At 39.6% G+C, this 17,187-nt stretch overlaps 1 protein-coding gene across 15 annotated transcripts in view; it reads right to left on the reverse strand.

Annotated features, from left to right (window-relative positions):
• LTBP1 (latent transforming growth factor beta binding protein 1) overlaps window positions 1-17,187 on the reverse strand; it is a 666,638-nt gene that overhangs the window by 373,002 nt on the left and 276,449 nt on the right. The window contains exons 1-2 of one of the 15 annotated variants that reach the window (XM_023736145.1): window positions 16,389-16,418; window positions 15,720-15,787 (exon numbers count right to left, since the gene is read on the reverse strand). The exons of 12 other annotated variants lie outside the window; for them this stretch is intronic. In XM_023736145.1, coding sequence (XP_023591913.1) covers window positions 15,720-15,732 — 13 coding nt within the window. In that variant the 5' untranslated portion in view covers window positions 15,733-15,787; window positions 16,389-16,418. Of the gene's footprint in view, window positions 1-15,706; window positions 15,788-16,388; window positions 16,439-17,187 lie in introns of those variants that run through there. 2 more of the 15 variants (XM_023736161.1, XM_023736158.1) reach the window with 2 other exon arrangements.

A 17,187-nucleotide genomic window follows, 5' to 3' on the forward strand; every position in this document is an offset into this window, starting at 1 on the left:
AGAATCCAGAGATAAATTCATCCACCTATGAGCAGCTGATGTTTGACAAAGTCCCAAAGCCCGTTAACTGGGGAAAAGACAGTCTCTTTAACAAATGGTGCTGGCATAACTGGATATCCATATACAAAATACTGAAACAAGACCCATTCCTCACACCACGCACAAAAACTAACTCAAAATGGAATCAAAGACATAAATATAAAATCGAAAACGATAAAGATCATGGAAGAAAAAAGAGGGACAACGCTAGGAGCCCTAATACATGGCACAAACACAATATGAACCATAAGTAACAATGCACAAGCACCAGAAGAGAGACTAGATAAATGGGAGCTCCTAAAAATCAAACACTTATGCACATCAAAAGACTTCACCAAAAGAGTAAAAAGACAACCTACAGACTGAGAAAAAATTTTTGGCTGCGACAAATCCCATCAGCGTCTAATCTCTAAAATCTACAAGATACTGCAAAAACTCAACAACAAAAAGACAAATAACCCAATTAAAAAATGGGCAAAGGATATGAACAAGCATTTCACCAAAGAGCATAATCAGGCAGCTAACAGACTCATAAAGAAATGCCCACGATCATCAGCCATTAGAGAAATGAAGATCAAAACTATAATATCATCTCACCCCTGTTAGTACTAATCCAAAAAACACAAAATAATAAATGCTGGAGAGGTTGTGGAGAGACTAGAACACTTATATATTGTTGGTCAGAATGTAAAATGGTACAACCACTTTGGAAATTGATTTGGCACTTCCTTAAAAAGCTAGAAATAGAAGTACCCTACAATCTAGCTATCCCACTCCTTGGAATATATCCTAGAGAAATAAGAGCTGTCACACGAATAGATATATGCACACCCATGTTCACTGCAGCACTGTTCACAATAGCAAAAAGACGGAAGCAATCTAGATGCCCATCAATGGACAAATGGATAAACAAATTATGGTATATCCACACAATGGAATATTACGCAACGATAAAGAACAACGATGAAGCTGTGAAACATCTTGTAACATGGAGGAAGTTGGAACTCATTATGCTGAGTGAATTTAGTCAGTCACAGAAGGTCAAAATTGTATAAGACTACTATTATAGGAACTCAAGAAAAGGTTTAAACACAGAAGAAAACATTCTTTGATGGTTACAAGGGTGGGGAGGGAGGGTGAGGGTTATTTACTAACTAGATAGCAGATAAGAATTACCCTAGGTGAAGGGAAGGACAGCACACACTACAGGGCAAGTCAGTACAACTGGACTAAACCAAAGCTAAGAAGTTTCCTGAATACAATCAAACACTTTGAGGGACAGAGTAGTAGGGGTAGGGATCTGGGGACCATGCTTTCAGGGGACATCTAGGTCAACTGGCATAACAAAGCTTATTAAGAAAATGTTCTGCATCCTAGTTTTCTGAGTGGCGTCTGAGGTCTTAAAAGCTTGCAAGTAGCCATCTAAGATGCCTCAATTGGTCCCAACCACCTGGAGTAAAGGAGAATGAAGAACACCAAAGCAACAAGGAAAGTATTAATCCAAGAAACAGAAAGGGCCACATAAACCAGAGACTTCATCGGCCTCAGACCAGAAGAACTAGATGGTGCCTGGCTACCACCAATGACCTCCCTGACAGGGAACACAACAGAGAGTCCCGGGTGGAGCAGGAGAAAGGTGGGGTGCAGAACTCAAATTCTAGTAAGAAGACCAGACTTAATGGTCTGACTGAGACTGGAGGAAGCCCAGAAACCATGGCCCCTGGATTCTCTATCAGCCCAGAAATAAAACAATTTTCACAGCCAACTCTTCAGACAGGGATTGGACTGGACTGTGGAACTTAAAGTGATACTCGTGAGGAGTGTGCCTCTTAGCTCAAGTATATGCAAGAGACTAAACAGGCAGTTTCTGTCCGGAGGTGAGATGGGAAGGCAGAGAGGGTTAGGAGGTGGTTGAATGGACATGAGGAGTCAGGGGTAGAAAGGACGAGTGTGCTGTCATAGTATGGGGAGAGAAATTAGGGACAGATAACAATGTATGTATAAAATTTTGTATGGGAGACCAGCTGGAAATGTAAACTTCATTTAAACTACAACAATAAAAAAAATTTAAAAAAAAAAGAGCAAACAAAAATAAAGTTATAATCCAACAGCATTTTATTTCAAAGACACTAAAGAAATGAGAGATATGAACATTTTTGCAACTGCCAAAACAATGTTCAAGTCTGATGGAAGGAGTCAATCGAAAGAAAAATCTGTTGAAGCAATTTGTTATACAGAACATTGACACTTTCAAATCTCTACAGTAATTCAGAATTATGGAATCAGGAAATCCAAGCTTGCAGAAATCTGATTCTGTCATTTACTGCCTTTTTCTTTCAGTACTAATTTCTCTCTGGCTCCGTTTTTAAATTACTCCATCATACGGTCCCAATTTCTCCTCCCAAGAGATTACTGCCAGAATCAATAGATCGCATCATTAAGAAAAATTTCACACTAAATTTCCTTTTTCTCAAAGTCATGGTATTACAACTAGCTGTGCTCCAGTATCAATGTGATAAATAAAATTTAAAAATGATTAGCTGCCAATAAAAAATGTGTTCACGATGTACACTGCACATTGTTGTTTGCTGATTCTTTCTAGGTTACTGTCTTAGTTACCTAGTGCTGTTGTAACAGAAATACCACAAGTGGATAGCTTCAACAAAGAGAAATTTATTCTCTCACAATCTAGTAGGCTACAAGTTCAAATTCAGGTCATCAGCTCCAGGGGAAGGCTTTGTCTCTCTGTTGGCTCTCGAAGAAAGTCCTTGTCATCAATCTTCCCTTGGTCTGGGAGCATCTCAGCTCAGGAACCTCAGATCCAAAGGACATGCTCTGCTCCTGGTGCTACTTTCTTGGTGGTATAAGGTCTCTAGTCTCTCTGCTTGCTTCTCTGTTTTATATCTCAAAAGAGATTGGCTTAAAACACTATCTAATCTTGTAGACCTCATCAATATAACTGCCGCTAATCCATCTTATGACATCATAATGATAGAACTCACAACACACAGGGAAATCATACCAAATGACAAAATGGTAGACAGTCATACAATACTGGGAATCATGACCTAGCCAAGTTGATGGGTATTTTGGGGAGAAACTGTTCAATCCATGACAGTTACTCATTTTCAACTTCCTCATTTCCTTTTGAGTCTCCTCATCCTATTGAACACTGTGATGATTTTAAAATGTCCACAAATTCTTTGATACTTCTCTTTTCAGGAAGTAAAGCCTAATTCCCTTCTCCTTGAGTGTGGGCTGGTCTTAGTGACTTGTGTCTAAAGACAGAATGAAGTGGAAGTGACAGTGGGCAACTTTAGAAATTAGATCATAAAGGTACTGTAGTTTCTGTCTTGGTCTGTCTCTATGTCTCTGTCTCTATCTCTTGGATCCCTCTGAGGGAAGCCATATCCCACACTGTGAGGACACTCAAGAAACCTGTGGAGAGGCCCATGCAATAAGCAATTGAAGCTTCCTACCAACAGCCATGTGAGTGAGCCATCTTAGAAGCAGATCCTCCAGCCCAGTCTAGCCTTCAGATGACTCTAGTCCCTGCTGATACTCTGTCAGCAATTTCAGGAAAGACCTGGAGCCAGAACCAACCAGCTAAGGTACTTGTGAATTCCTGACACACAAAAGCTGTGAGATAATAAATGTTGCTTTAAACCACTAAGGTTTGGAGTAATTTGTTATGCAGCAATAACTAATATAAACACACACACAGACAGACACACACTCATTTTCTTCTCTGCTTTTCTTTGTACTTTGATTCTGAGAACAGAAAAGTAGAATTTATCGACCTTTCTAAATGCACAGAACACTGTCTGCATGATTGATGGACCAAAGAATCATGTATTGACTGTCTATAAGCTACAAAGCTCAAATACACACCACAATCATGTAAAGCGTACTCATACCCATCTCACAGATGAGAAAACTGCAGTCATTCATCAGAAGCTTGACCAAGGTTAGGTTATATTGTTAGGAAATGGAGCTGGGATTTTAATGCAAACCCTGTTGTTTCCTCAATTCCCCACTGCCTCTCCCTACACTTTTAATGAGCATTGCTATGCAAATTATGACACTAAGCACTTAGGAAGGTTATGATAAGGGAGGGAAACAAACATAGATTAGTACCTACTGTATGCTTGGTGGAAACCCTGGTGGCATAGTGGTTAAGAGCTATAGCTGCTAACCAAAAGGTGGGCATTTCAAATCCACCAGCTGCTCCTTGGAAACCCTATGGGGCAGTTCTACTCTGTCCTATAGGGTCATTATGAGTCGGAATTGACTTGACAGCAACGGGTTTGGTTTTCTTTTTTGGTATGCTTGGCAGTATGCTAGATCCCTTATATCCTTCATCTTACTTCATTCTCACAACAATCCTATGGAATGAGTGTTGAGATTTTTACTTTATAGACAAAGAAACTGATATTCAGAGGTTCACAGCAATAGGATACTGTAAAACAACCCACATGCTCCACCCTCCAGGATCTTGCAATCTAGAGTAGAAAAAAGACACACACAGATAATACCACCCACTGTTTACCTCACAAAATTGTGGCAGGGGCCATATGAAATCATTTGTGTGGATGTAATTTACAAGTTGTAAAACACTTCACAAATGCAAGATGACATCATTACATGTGGTCAACTCTAGGTAGAGCCACTGTGAGAAACTCAAACTAGTAGTGATATTCACCCCGCGATACATTATAAAGCAAAACCTACACACATGCTCCTAGATATAAAATTTCACCTTGAGATTTCTGCTTTCATTATTATACTTATCATTGAAATATCCAGAATAAAGAAAGATTCTGCTGCAGACTTTGGTTCCTATGTAATTTCCAGATATGACTTGATTGGCTTTGAAAGCTATCAAAATGGATTTCAACCAGCAGTAGAAAGCTACTGATTAGAAAGACTTATTTTGCATTTGAATAATTTTTGTTAATCTAAACAATCTTGCCAGTAGCTCTATATTCAGATAACAAATGATTTTTAAAATACATTATTGTCCTAATAAAAATCCTACACATAACCGTAAAGCCAAAAAAATTTTATCATCAAATTCTGACTTTGTACTCACTTAAAAGTAACTTATACAAAGAGCTAACGTGGCACTCTTTTCAATGAATAAAATCTGTTTTGGCAATTTTTAACTCATATTTTTGGTTCATAACTGTATTTTACATGAATAAAATTTAGGGTACATTTTAAGTATTCAAATAATACACTAGTATTAGAACGTAACATTGAATTAATACATATAAAGTGCTTAGTACAGTGGATGGCACACAATAAGTGCTAAATAGATGATGATGATGATCATGGAACCTCTACTGTTTCTTTGGTAGGGACAAATAAGCCCGTCTCCAAAGTTCCTAACTACCTGATCTTCAGAGACAAGAGTACAATTTACAGTACCTTCCATAGGTTTTTTATTCGGAGTATATATTCTAGAGGTATGTTAAGGTGTGGTTTGGAAACTGGGATCTCTGACAAGAAACATTATGAATCACTTTCTCCACTAAGATTCCTTTAAAGGGAGGTATTTAATTTTGCTATATTTCCATGGCCAAGGCATGGCAGAGCATGCCTAATGTGTAGGTGCACACATACCTCATTGTGTTTGCCTGAAAACCCATACCAAAAAAGATGATGAATGAATCGGATGCACGATGGGATTTCAGGAGTTCTACTGAAAAAGTTCCCATCCATACTCACTAATGAACTGAAACTGGACATCCTCCATTCACGTGAACAGGAAACCCTGAGACCTACCTGAGAATATTTCTGTTACAAGTCCAAATGGGAACTCAGACATGAATACAATCCCACATCAGGCCCTCTGAATCCCAGGCCAGGCAGAATAATTCCCTAAGTGTTCCAGTGGTCTCAGGAAACTGATGGGCCTGACCCACTCACTTTCTCCACCTGCCAACTCATCCCACTCTACCTTAGAAGTGAGGGGTGTGGACAGGAGTAGGAGCTACAGAGGGGGTGAAAAAAAAGAAGTAAAGCAGCTGGTTTTTCCCTTGCTAGAAGGCAACCTTTGGTGGTCTGAATTATCAGAGAATGCAGCTGTGAGAGAAAAGTATAGAGAGTATGTGTTAGTCAGGGTCTTTTGCCTATAAAACAGCGGAGGAGGGGCACATGATCTCAAGTGATGAGATTTTATAGTAAGGTTGTGTGCAGCAGTAAGGAAGACAGAAGTCTCAAGAAACTCAGGAACAGCCAGCCATACAGCCAGACCTCATGGAGACTAGGGCATTCTTCAGTACGGGAAAGATGTTAAGAATCCACAGTATTTTCAGCAGCCGGGTATCATGTTGCTCCATCCCCACCCCTTTTCAGTAAATGCTATTGCAGTTCATTCCTGTACCTCAATGTTAATGTGACAGAAAGCTTCCCTCTGACTGCTTCTGCTTCTTGTGTTGGTATTGCTCCATTTCTATCCCAGTTACTCACTGCTCAACTTCAAATTACAAATTCCTTAAGAGAAACTCTGATTAATCTCATTCCTTTGGGGGAAAGCTCTTCTACCAGGCCACCTCCTTGGCAGCTAGCCAACCACAGGTTGGTTTTTCTTGGATAAAGTGCCTAACTCTTCCAATCCTCTGTGGCCAGCGGGTGAAGTCACCCAGAATAGCATTCAGATCTATATGTATTCTGTCTGATTAAAGCAGTGTCATCTGTTCTACTGATAACTGGCTTGTCCCAATTTTCCTAAAAACAGATTAACATTTCAGCAAGGCAGAAGATTTAAGAAAAGCAGTAGAACTGAGGAGAGTTGGCATGCCAGCAGACCAGGGCAAACCTTTCTCATGGTGGGATAAGGAAGAGGGAAAGCCTCTTAAAGCGTCCACATACAACTGGCACACTGTCGCTTCCACCTACACTCCACTGGTCAAAGCAAGTCATATGACAAAGCCCAATGTCAATGGGGTGCTGAAGTCCACTATACCAACAGGGAAGGCACGGCAAGAGGGGAATGAGGAAAGAATTACGAGTAAATAATACTATTTACGACTTTTGTTCAAGAACAAGTTTCAGAGTCTCTTCTCACATCCATTTTGGTCTTTTTTCTTTTCTTTTTAATGACCTTTTGCTTTTTTCATGTATGATATCCTTGATGTCATCCCACAACTCATCTGGTCTTCAGTCATTAGTGTTCAATGCATCAAATCTATTCTTCAGATGGCCTCTAAATTCAGGTGGGATATACTTAAGGTCAAACTTCGGCTCTCATGGACTTTTTAAAATTTTTTTCAGCTTCAACTTCAACTTGCATATGAGCAACTGGTGTTCTGTTCTGCAGTCGGCCCCTGGCCTTATTCTGACTGATGATATTGAGCTTCTCCATTGTCTCGTTCCATGGATATAGTAAATTTGATTCCTGTGTATTCCATCTGGCGAGGTCCACATGTATAGTTACCATTCATGTTGTTGAAAAAAGGTATCTGCAATGAAGAAGTCATTTGTCTTACAAAATTCTATCATGCGATCTCTGGCATTGTTTCTATCACCCAAGTCATATTTTCCAAATACCAATCCTTCTTCTTTGTTTCCAACTTTCGCATTCAAACCACCAGTAATTATCATTGCATCTTGATTGCATGTTTGGTCAATTTCAGACTGCAGAAGTTGGTAAAAATCTTCAATTTCTTCATCTTTGGCATTAGTGGTAGGTACATAAATTTAAGTAAGAGTTGTATTAACTAGTCTTCCTTGTAGGCATATGGATATTATCCTATCACTGACAGTGATACACTTCACCATAGATCTTGAAATGTTCTTCCTGACAATGAATGCGAAGCCATTCCTATTCAATTTCTCATTCCTGGCATAACAGAACTTATGATTGTCTGATTCAAAATGGCCAATACCAGTCCATTTCAGCTCACTAATGCCTACCATATCAATCTTTATATGCATTCCATTTCATTTCTGACTTCTCATTTTCCTTGATTCACACTTTGTACATTCCACATTCCAGTTTCTAATGGATGTTTGCAGCTTTTTCTTCTCATTTTAAGTTGTGCCACATCAGCAAAAGAAGGTCCTGAAAGCTTTACTCCATCCACATCATTAAGGTCGACTCTACTTTGAGGAGGCAGCTCTTCCCCAGTTGTATTCTGAGTGTCTTCCAATCTGAGGGGCTCATCCTCCAGCACTGTATCAGACAACGTTCCGCTGTTATCCATAAAGTTTTCACTAGCCAATTTTTTCAGAAGTAGATCACCAGGTCTTTCTTCCAGTCTGTCTTAGTCTGGAAATTCCTGCTGAAATCTGTCCATCATGGGTGACCCTCCTGGTATTTGAAATACTGGTGGCATAACTTCCAGCATCACAGCAACACAAAAGCCACCACAGCACCACAAACTAACAGACGAAAAACTGACAAAAGACCAAAATGATGTAAAAAGAGACTCTGAAACTTGAATGTAGAGTAGCTAAGTTAAAAGGAATAAATGATGATGCAAAAGCTGAACAGAAGATTTCAAAGACTGGCTTGAGAAGACAAAGTAAAGTATTACAATGAAATCTGCAAAGACCTGGAGTTAGAAAAGCAAAAGGGAAGAACATGCTCAGCATTTCTCAAGCTGAAAGAACTGAAGAGAAAATTCAAGCCTCAAGTTGCAATAGTGAAGAAGTCCACGGGGAAAACATTAAATGACAAAGGAAGCATCAAACGAAGACAGAAGGAATACAGAGTCACTATACCAAAAAGAACTGGTCGACGTTCAACCATTTCAGGAGGTAGCATATGATAAAGAACCGATAGTACTGAAGGAAGAAGGCCAAGCTGCACTGAAAGCACTGGCAAAAAACAAGGCCCCAGGAATTGATGGAATACCAACTGAGATGTTTCCACAAATGGGTACAATGCTGGAAGTCCTCACTGGTCTATGCCAAGAAATTTGAAAGACAGCTTCCTGGTCAACTGACCGGAAGAGATCCGTATTTGTGTCCATTCCAAAGAAAGGTGATCAAAAGGAATGTGGAAAACATTGAACAATATCATTAATATCACACGCAAGTAAAATCATGCTGACGATAATTTAAAAATGGTTGCAGAAGTACATTGACAGGGAATTGTCAGAAACTCAAGCCAGACTCAGAAGAGGACGTGGAACGAAAGATATCATTGCTGACGTCAAATGTATCTTGGTTGAAAGCAGAAAATACCAGAAAGATGTTTATCTGTGTTTTACTGACTATGCAAAAGCATTCGACTATGTGGATCATAACAAATTATAGATAACATTGCAAAGAATGGGAATTCCAGAACATTTAATTGTGCTCATGAGAAATCTGTACACAGATCAAGAGGCAGTTGCGTAAACAGAACAAGGGAATACTGTATAGTTTAAAATCAGGAAAGGTGTACGTCAGGGTTGTAGCCTTTCATCATAGCTATTCAGCCTGTATGCTGAGCAAATAATCCGAGAAGCTGGACTATATGAAGAAGAACGAGGCATCAGGGTTGAAAGAAGACTCACTAACAAGTTGCATTATGCAGATGACACAACCTTGCTTGTTCAAAGTGAAGAGGACTTGAAGCACTTACTGATGAAGATCAAAGACCACAGCCTTCAGTATGAATTACACCTCAACATAAAGAAAACAAAAATCCTCACTGGACCAATAAGAAACATCATGATAAACAGAAAAGATAAATGTTGTCAAGGACTCCCTCTTACTTGGATCCATAATCAACGTCCATGGAAGCAGGAGTCAAGAAATCAAACTATACATTGCATTGGGCAAATTTGCTGCAAAAGATTTCTTTAAAGTGTTAAAAGGCAAAGATGTCAACTTGAGGACTAAGCTGAACCTTACCCAAGCCACGGTATTTTCAGTCGCCTCCCATGTACACAAAAGCTGGACAATGAATAAGGAAGATAGAAGAAAAATTAACGCATTTGAATTATGATGTTGCCGAAGAATACTGAATATGCCAGGGACTACCAGAAGAATGAACAAATCTGTCTTGGAAGAAGTATAGTCAGAATGCTCCTTGTTGTTGTTGCTGTTGGGTGCCATCAAGCTGGTTCTGACTCATAGCAACCCTATGTACCGAAGAAGGAAACACTGCCCGGTCCTGCGCCATGCTTACAATCATTGTTATGCTTAAGCCCACTGTTGCAGCCACTGTGTCAATCCATCTCATTGAGGGTCTTCCTCTTTTTCGCTGACCCTCTACTTTACCAAGCATAATGCTCTTCTCCAGGGACTGATCCCTCCTGACAACATGTCCAAAGTATGTAAGACGTAGTCTTGCCATCCTTGCTTCTAATGAGGATTATGGTTTCACTTCTTCCAAGACAGACCTGTTCGTTCTTTTGGCAGGCCATGGTATATTCAATATTCTTCCCCAACACCACAATTCAAAGTCTTCAAGGTGACATCTTTGCTTTTCAACACTTTAAAGAGGTCTTTTGCGGCAGATTTGTCCAATGAAATGCATCTTTTGTTTTCCTGACTGCTGCTTCCATGGCTGTTGATTGTGGATCCAAGTAAAACGAAATCCCTGACAACTTCAATCTTTTCTCCATTTATCATGATGTTACTTACTGGTTCAGTTGTGAGGATTTCTATTTTCTTTATGTTGAGGTGTAATCCATACTGAAGGCTGTGGTCTTTGATCTTCATCAGTAAGGGCTTCAAGTCCTCTTCACTTTGAGCAAGCAAGGTTGTGTCATCTGCATAATGCAGGATGTTCATGAGTCTTCCTCCAATCTTAATGCCAGGTTCTTCTTCATACAGTCCAGCTTCTCAGATTATTTGCTCAGCGTACAGACTGAATAGGTATGGTGAAAGGATGCAACCCTGACACACACCTTTCCTGACTTTAAACCATGCAGTATTCTCTTGTTCTGTTCAAACAACTGCCTCTTCATCTGTGTATGGGTTCAGCACAAGCACAATTAAATGTCCTGGAATTCCCATTCTTTGCAATGTTATCCATAATTTGTTATGATCCACATAGTCAAATTCCTTTGCATAGTCAATAAAACAGAAGTAAACATCCTTCTGGTATTCTCTGCTTCCAGCCAGGATCCCTCTGACATCAGCAATGATATCCCTGGTTCCATGTCTTCTTCTGAATCCGGCCTAAATTTCTCGCAGTTCCCTGTCATATACTGCTGCAGCTGCTTTTGAATGATCTTCAGCAAAATTTTACTTGCATATGATATTAATGATAATGTTCGATAATTTCCGCATTCAGTTGGATCACCTTTCTTGGGAATAGGCATAAATATGGATATCTTCCAGTCTGTTGGTCAGGTAGTTGTCTTCCAAATTTCTTGGCATAGACAAGTGAGCACTTCCAGCGCAGCATCCATTTGTTGAAACATCTCAATTGATATTCCATCAATTCCTGGAGCCTTGTTTTTTGCCAATACCTTTAGCGCAGCTTGGACTTCTTCCTTCAGTACCATCAGTTCCCTGATCATATGCTACCTCTTGAAATGGCTGAATGTCGACCAATTCTTTTTGGTACAATGACTCTATGTATTCCTTCCATTTTCTTTTGTTGCTCCCTAGGTCATTTAAAATTTTCCCCGTAGAATCCTTCAGTATTGCAACTCGAGGCTTGATTTTTTTCTTCAGTTCTTCCAGCTTGAGAAATGCCAAGCGTGTTTTTCCCTTTTGGTTTTCTATCTCTAGCTCTTTGCACACAGCATTATAATACTTCACTTTGTGTTTTCATGCCACCCTTTGAAATCTTCTATTCAGTTCTTTTACTTCATCATTTGTTTATTTTGCTTAGCTACTCAGTGTTCAAGAGCAAGTTTCAGAGTCTCTTCTGACATCCATTTCGGTCTTTTCCTTCTTTCCTGTCTTTTTAATGACCTCTCGCTTTCTTCATGTATGATGTCCTTGATGTCATTCCACAACTTGTCTGGTCTTCGGTCATTAGTGTTCAATGTGTCAGATCTACTCTTAAGATGGTCTCTAAATTCAGGTGGGACATACACAAGGTCGTACTTTGGCTCTCTTGGACTTGTTCTAATTTTCTTCAGTTTCAACTTGAACTTGCATATAAGCAATTGATGCTCTGTTCTGCAGCCGGCCCCTGGCTTTGTTCTGACTGAAGATATTAAGCTTTTCCATCGTTTCTTTCCACAGATGTAGTCAATTTGATTCCTACATAGGAATTTGATTCCTACACAGGAATCTGATTCCTACACATTCTTGTATCTGGCGAGGTCCATGCGTATAGTCACTATTTACGTAGGTGAAAAAAGGTATTTGCAATGAAGAAGTCGTTGGTCTTGCAAAATTCTATCATGTGATCTCCGGCATCACTTCTATCGCCAAGGCCATATTTTCCAACTACCGATCCTTCTTCTGGTTTCCAACTTTCACATTCCAATCACCAGTAATTATCAATGCACCCTAACTGCATGTTCGATCAATTTCAGACTGCAGAAGCTGGTAAAAATCTTCAGTTTCTTCCTCTTTGGCCTTAGTGCTCAGTGCGTAAATTTGAATAATAGTCTTATTAACTGGTCTTCCTTGTATGCATATGGATATTATCCTATCACTGACACCACTGTACTTCAGGATAGATCTTGAAATGTTCCTTTTGACTATGAATGCAACAATATTCCTCTTTACGTTGTCATTCCCAGCATAGGAATTCATATGAGTGTCCAATTCAAAATGGCCAATACCAGTCCGTTTCAGCTCACTAATGCCTAGGATATTGATGTTTACGAGCTCCATTTCATTTTTGATGATTTCCAATTTTCCCTAATTCATACTTCATACATTCCACGTTCCGAGTATTAATGGATGTTTGCAGCTGTTTCTTCTCATTTTGAGTCGTGCCACATCAGCAAATGAAGGTCCTGAAAGCTTGACTCCCTCCACGTCATTAAGATCAACTGTACTTTGTGGAGGCTGCTCTTCCCCAGTTGTCTTTTGAGTGCCTTTAATATGGGAGGCTCATCTTTCGGCACTATCTCAGACAATGTTTCACTGTTATTCATAAGGTTTTCACTGGCTAATTCTTTTCAGAAGTAGACTTCCAGGTCCTTCTTCCTAGTCTCAGCTGAAACCTGTCTGCCATGGTTGACCCTGATGATATCTGAATACCAGTGGCATAGCTTCCAGCATCACAGCAACATGCAAGCTCCCACAGTACGACAAACTGACAGACACGTGGGGGAATGTTCTTAGAAGTGAGGATAGTGAGATTTCGTCTTGCTTTCTTTGGACATATTATCAGGAGGGACCAGTCCCTGGAGAAGGACACCACGCTCAGTAGAGTAGAAGGTCAGTGAAAAAGAGGAAGATCCTCAATGAGATGGACTGACACAATGCTGCAACGATGGGCTCAAACATAACAATGATTGTGAGGGCAATGACCGGGCAGTGTTTAGTTCTGTTGTGTATGGGGTCACTATGAGCCGGAACCAACTTGGTGGCATGTAACAACAACAACAACCACTTTTGTTATTTATTCTGCAATGAAGAAAATGTTAGAAGGAAGAAAATGTTAAATAGGGCAAAGAAGCACTGATAACAAAAATATATGTCCCTCCCTCTATAAAAACAAACAATAGCACACTTAAATCATCCTTTATTTTCATGAAATATCTAGAGAGTTACAATTTTTAAAAAAGTTACAGCAAAAAGTATCTAACTGAATAACAAAAGACGAATATTTTTAATTGATGAGTACAGGAAGAAAAAATACATAAATCAAAAGATTCTGTTGTTTGAAATATTCTGTAACCCCACTGAAGTAAAGCAGATGCCTGCTTCAAACGGCTACTTCGTGGAATGTGAGTGGAATGCATGGGAGGAAGACCTCTGGCTTCTGCTGGACCAGAGTCAGGAGGCTGCAATCATGAAATGCACCTGTAACCATTAATTGGTATTCACTACCAACAGGAGCACAACTGCCCGGTGTGTGTGGCTCCAGACCCTGTTAGGGAAAAGCACTCAATCCCACCCAAGGAGCACAGAAGCCATCAATAGCACCCCAACCACCCTCCCTCATTTCCCCTAATGATGCTTTTATTATTTTTATCAAAGCTTTTAAATCTGTTTCTAGGATACAGGAATTTTTAAATAACGATAATGGGTTTCTTTTTTGCAAAAGCAAACACTGTTTGATTAAAATGTTTTCATTTAGTTAAAAGACTAGAAACCTCAAAGAGCAAACTTGTGAAGTGCAAAGAGGGCTAAGGATTTTTTTTTTTTAATGAATATCTGCTTTATGAATAAGAAGCTCAAAATTAGACTGTTTAAATATTACACACATATTTTGAGTGAATGCAGACAACATATGAATATGTGTGTTTATTCATTCATTTATCCATCTATTTCATGGTTTTAAACTTTGCCTATCAGAAGAATTACTGAAATATAATCATATTGCAATTACCTATTAGAGAAGAAAGGTTATCCTCCTACTTTGCCATGTATTAACTACTACTTCCCCTGTATGAATAAGCCCCAGTGGTGCAGTGGTTAAAGCATTTGACTGCTAACCGAAAAGGTCGGCAGTTCGAAACCACCAGTGGCTCCACAGGAGAAAGATGTGGCAGTCTGCTTTTGCAGAGATTTACAGCCTCAGAAACCCTATGGGGTCACTATGAGTCAGAATCAACTTGACAGCAGTCTTTTTTTTTTTTTAGTGGTGCAAATGGTTAAGCACTCAACTACTAGCTGGAAGGTTGGCATTTAGAACCCACCCAGCAGCACCTCGAAAGTAAGGCCTGGTTATCTGCTTCTGAAAGGTCACAGCCTTGAAAATCCTATGGAGCAGTTCTACTCTACACACATGGAGTCATCATAAGTCAGAATCAACTCAATGGCAACTAGCAACAACAACATCTTGAATTCAGATATTCTCAACACCCAGAAATATCCTTGAATATTTTAGTTTGTTATGAAATCTTGGGCGCTTGAGATTAAAATCTCTTTCTCTGGCACTAAAGGCTGCCCACTGGGGACTCTGAACTACATCTACATAATCCTTCACTCTCAAAGGTTTTCCTCCACACAGTTTTCATATTGCTAACTGAGCTTCTAACAATATCTGTTGTGGTAGTTAGGTGCTATCAAGGCAGTTTCGACTCACAGTGATCCTATAGGGCAGAGTAGAACTGGCCCAAAGGGTTTCCAAGGAGCAGCTGGTGGATTTGAGCTGCCAACCTTTTGGTTAGCAGCCGAGCTCTTAAGCACTATGTCATCAGGGCTCCAGGTGGCGCATTCACTCCTAATTCTCCCCTTCTTCTAATCCCTGGAAACTACTAATCTACTTTCTATCTCTAGATTTGCCTATTCTGGACACTTCATATAAATGGAATCATATAATGTGTGGACTTTTTGTGTCTGGCTTCTTTCACTTAGCATATTTTCAAGGTTCATCCATGTTGTAGCATGCATCAGTACTTAATTCCTTTTTATGACTGAATAATATTACTTTATAAGGAATACTGCAATCATAATTCATCAGTTAATAGACATTTTGGTTGTTTCCTCTTTTGGCTATTACGAATAATGTTGTGAACATTCATTCATATGTTTTTGTCAGGACATATGTTTTCAATTCTACTGGATATATACCTAGGAGTGGAATTGGTGGGTTATATAGAAGCCCTATGTTTAACTTTTTGAGGAACTTAGGTGATACCTTAATATGATACCTTCCAGCCACATGGCCTTTCCTGTTCATCCAATGAAAACGTACTTTCCACCAATATCAAAAGGCTTCCTGTAAACAACCAAGAAATACATTTATCACTTTCCCAATAACATCACAGGAAACTAGACTTATCCGACAGAAGTGGTTTCCTGTTATTTCATGTTTTTCTGGCTGCCTTCAAACAAAGTGGAGCTTTATCTGAGAATTGTCATGGTATGGAGGGTAGATCGATAGGGGCCACTGACACTGAAGGACAGTTGCTTACAGGCAGGGTCTCATGGGTAGCTTTTAGTTCAACTGCCATGTTCCACACACTAGTCTATCAGGTCCAAAATCTAGATGTTTTCACTAGATCCAGAGACTACAAGCCTCTAGATCAGGAGTCAGCAAACTACAGCAGGTAAGCCAAATCTAGCCAGCTGCCTGATCTGTTATACCATATAAACTAAGAATAGTTTTTACACTGATAAATGGTTACTTTTTAAATATTTACAGGTGCCCATGCTTATTGTCTTCAAGTTAATTCTAACTCATAGTGGCTACATAATATCCTCAGTTTTGCCTCTTAGCTCCCAAAGCATAAAATATTTAGTAGCTGGTCCTTAAGAAATAGTTTGTCACGCAAATTAAATTCTGTTAAGCCCACGAACACAGCAGAGCACTAACTTACTAATTTATTACTGCTGTTGTTAGCTCCTGTGGAGTTGGCCATTGACTCATGGTGACCCCATGCACAATGGGATTGGAACATTGGTATCCACAGGGTTTTCACTGGCTGATTTTGGGAAGCAGATCGTCAGGTCCTTCTTCCTAGTCTGTCTAAGTCTGGAAGCTCCACTGAAACCTGTTCAGCACTGTAGCAACACAAATGCCTCCAATGACAGATAGGTGGTGGCTGTGCATGAGGTGCATTGGTCGGAATTCAACCCAGGTCTCCTGCATGGAAATGAGAATTTTCCAGTGACCAAAGAACATTAGGATATCAAGTTACCTAAGAAGTGACTTAGAAGGCTGGTAAATACACAGAATCAATATAGAAAATGTACAGTGTGTGCACATTGGGCACGGAATTATGTCAGTGAAACTTTGGGACATTCTAATAAAATATCCATTACTCACACAGAGAACACCTCTCTAGCAATGTGATGGCTTATTTCTCCCTATCTACTTTGCTTTATCTGGAGAGTGCTAGGTTTAACACAATAACACATTTTGCTTTACTGAATCCACACCCACCGCCTGCATCTTACCACTTTCCTGCTTATTCCAATTAATTTCATTTCTCTTACCAGCTGTCAGCAGCAAATCCTTATTCACTCAGGCTTGTAGAGCTTCTGCCTCCTCCTATATGAGCTGATTAAGTTACACAATGCTTAGAACTCTAAGCGTGCATCATTATTGCTGCTTGTAAGATATCAATAGTAAACCCACCAACCGTTAATTAATTACTAGGATCCACCTTTCTTCCT

The sequence above is a fragment of the Trichechus manatus genome, unplaced genomic scaffold (genome assembly GCF_000243295.1).
Source record: "Trichechus manatus latirostris isolate Lorelei unplaced genomic scaffold, TriManLat1.0 scaffold00005, whole genome shotgun sequence".
NCBI classification, from domain to species: Eukaryota; Metazoa; Chordata; class Mammalia; order Sirenia; family Trichechidae; genus Trichechus; species Trichechus manatus.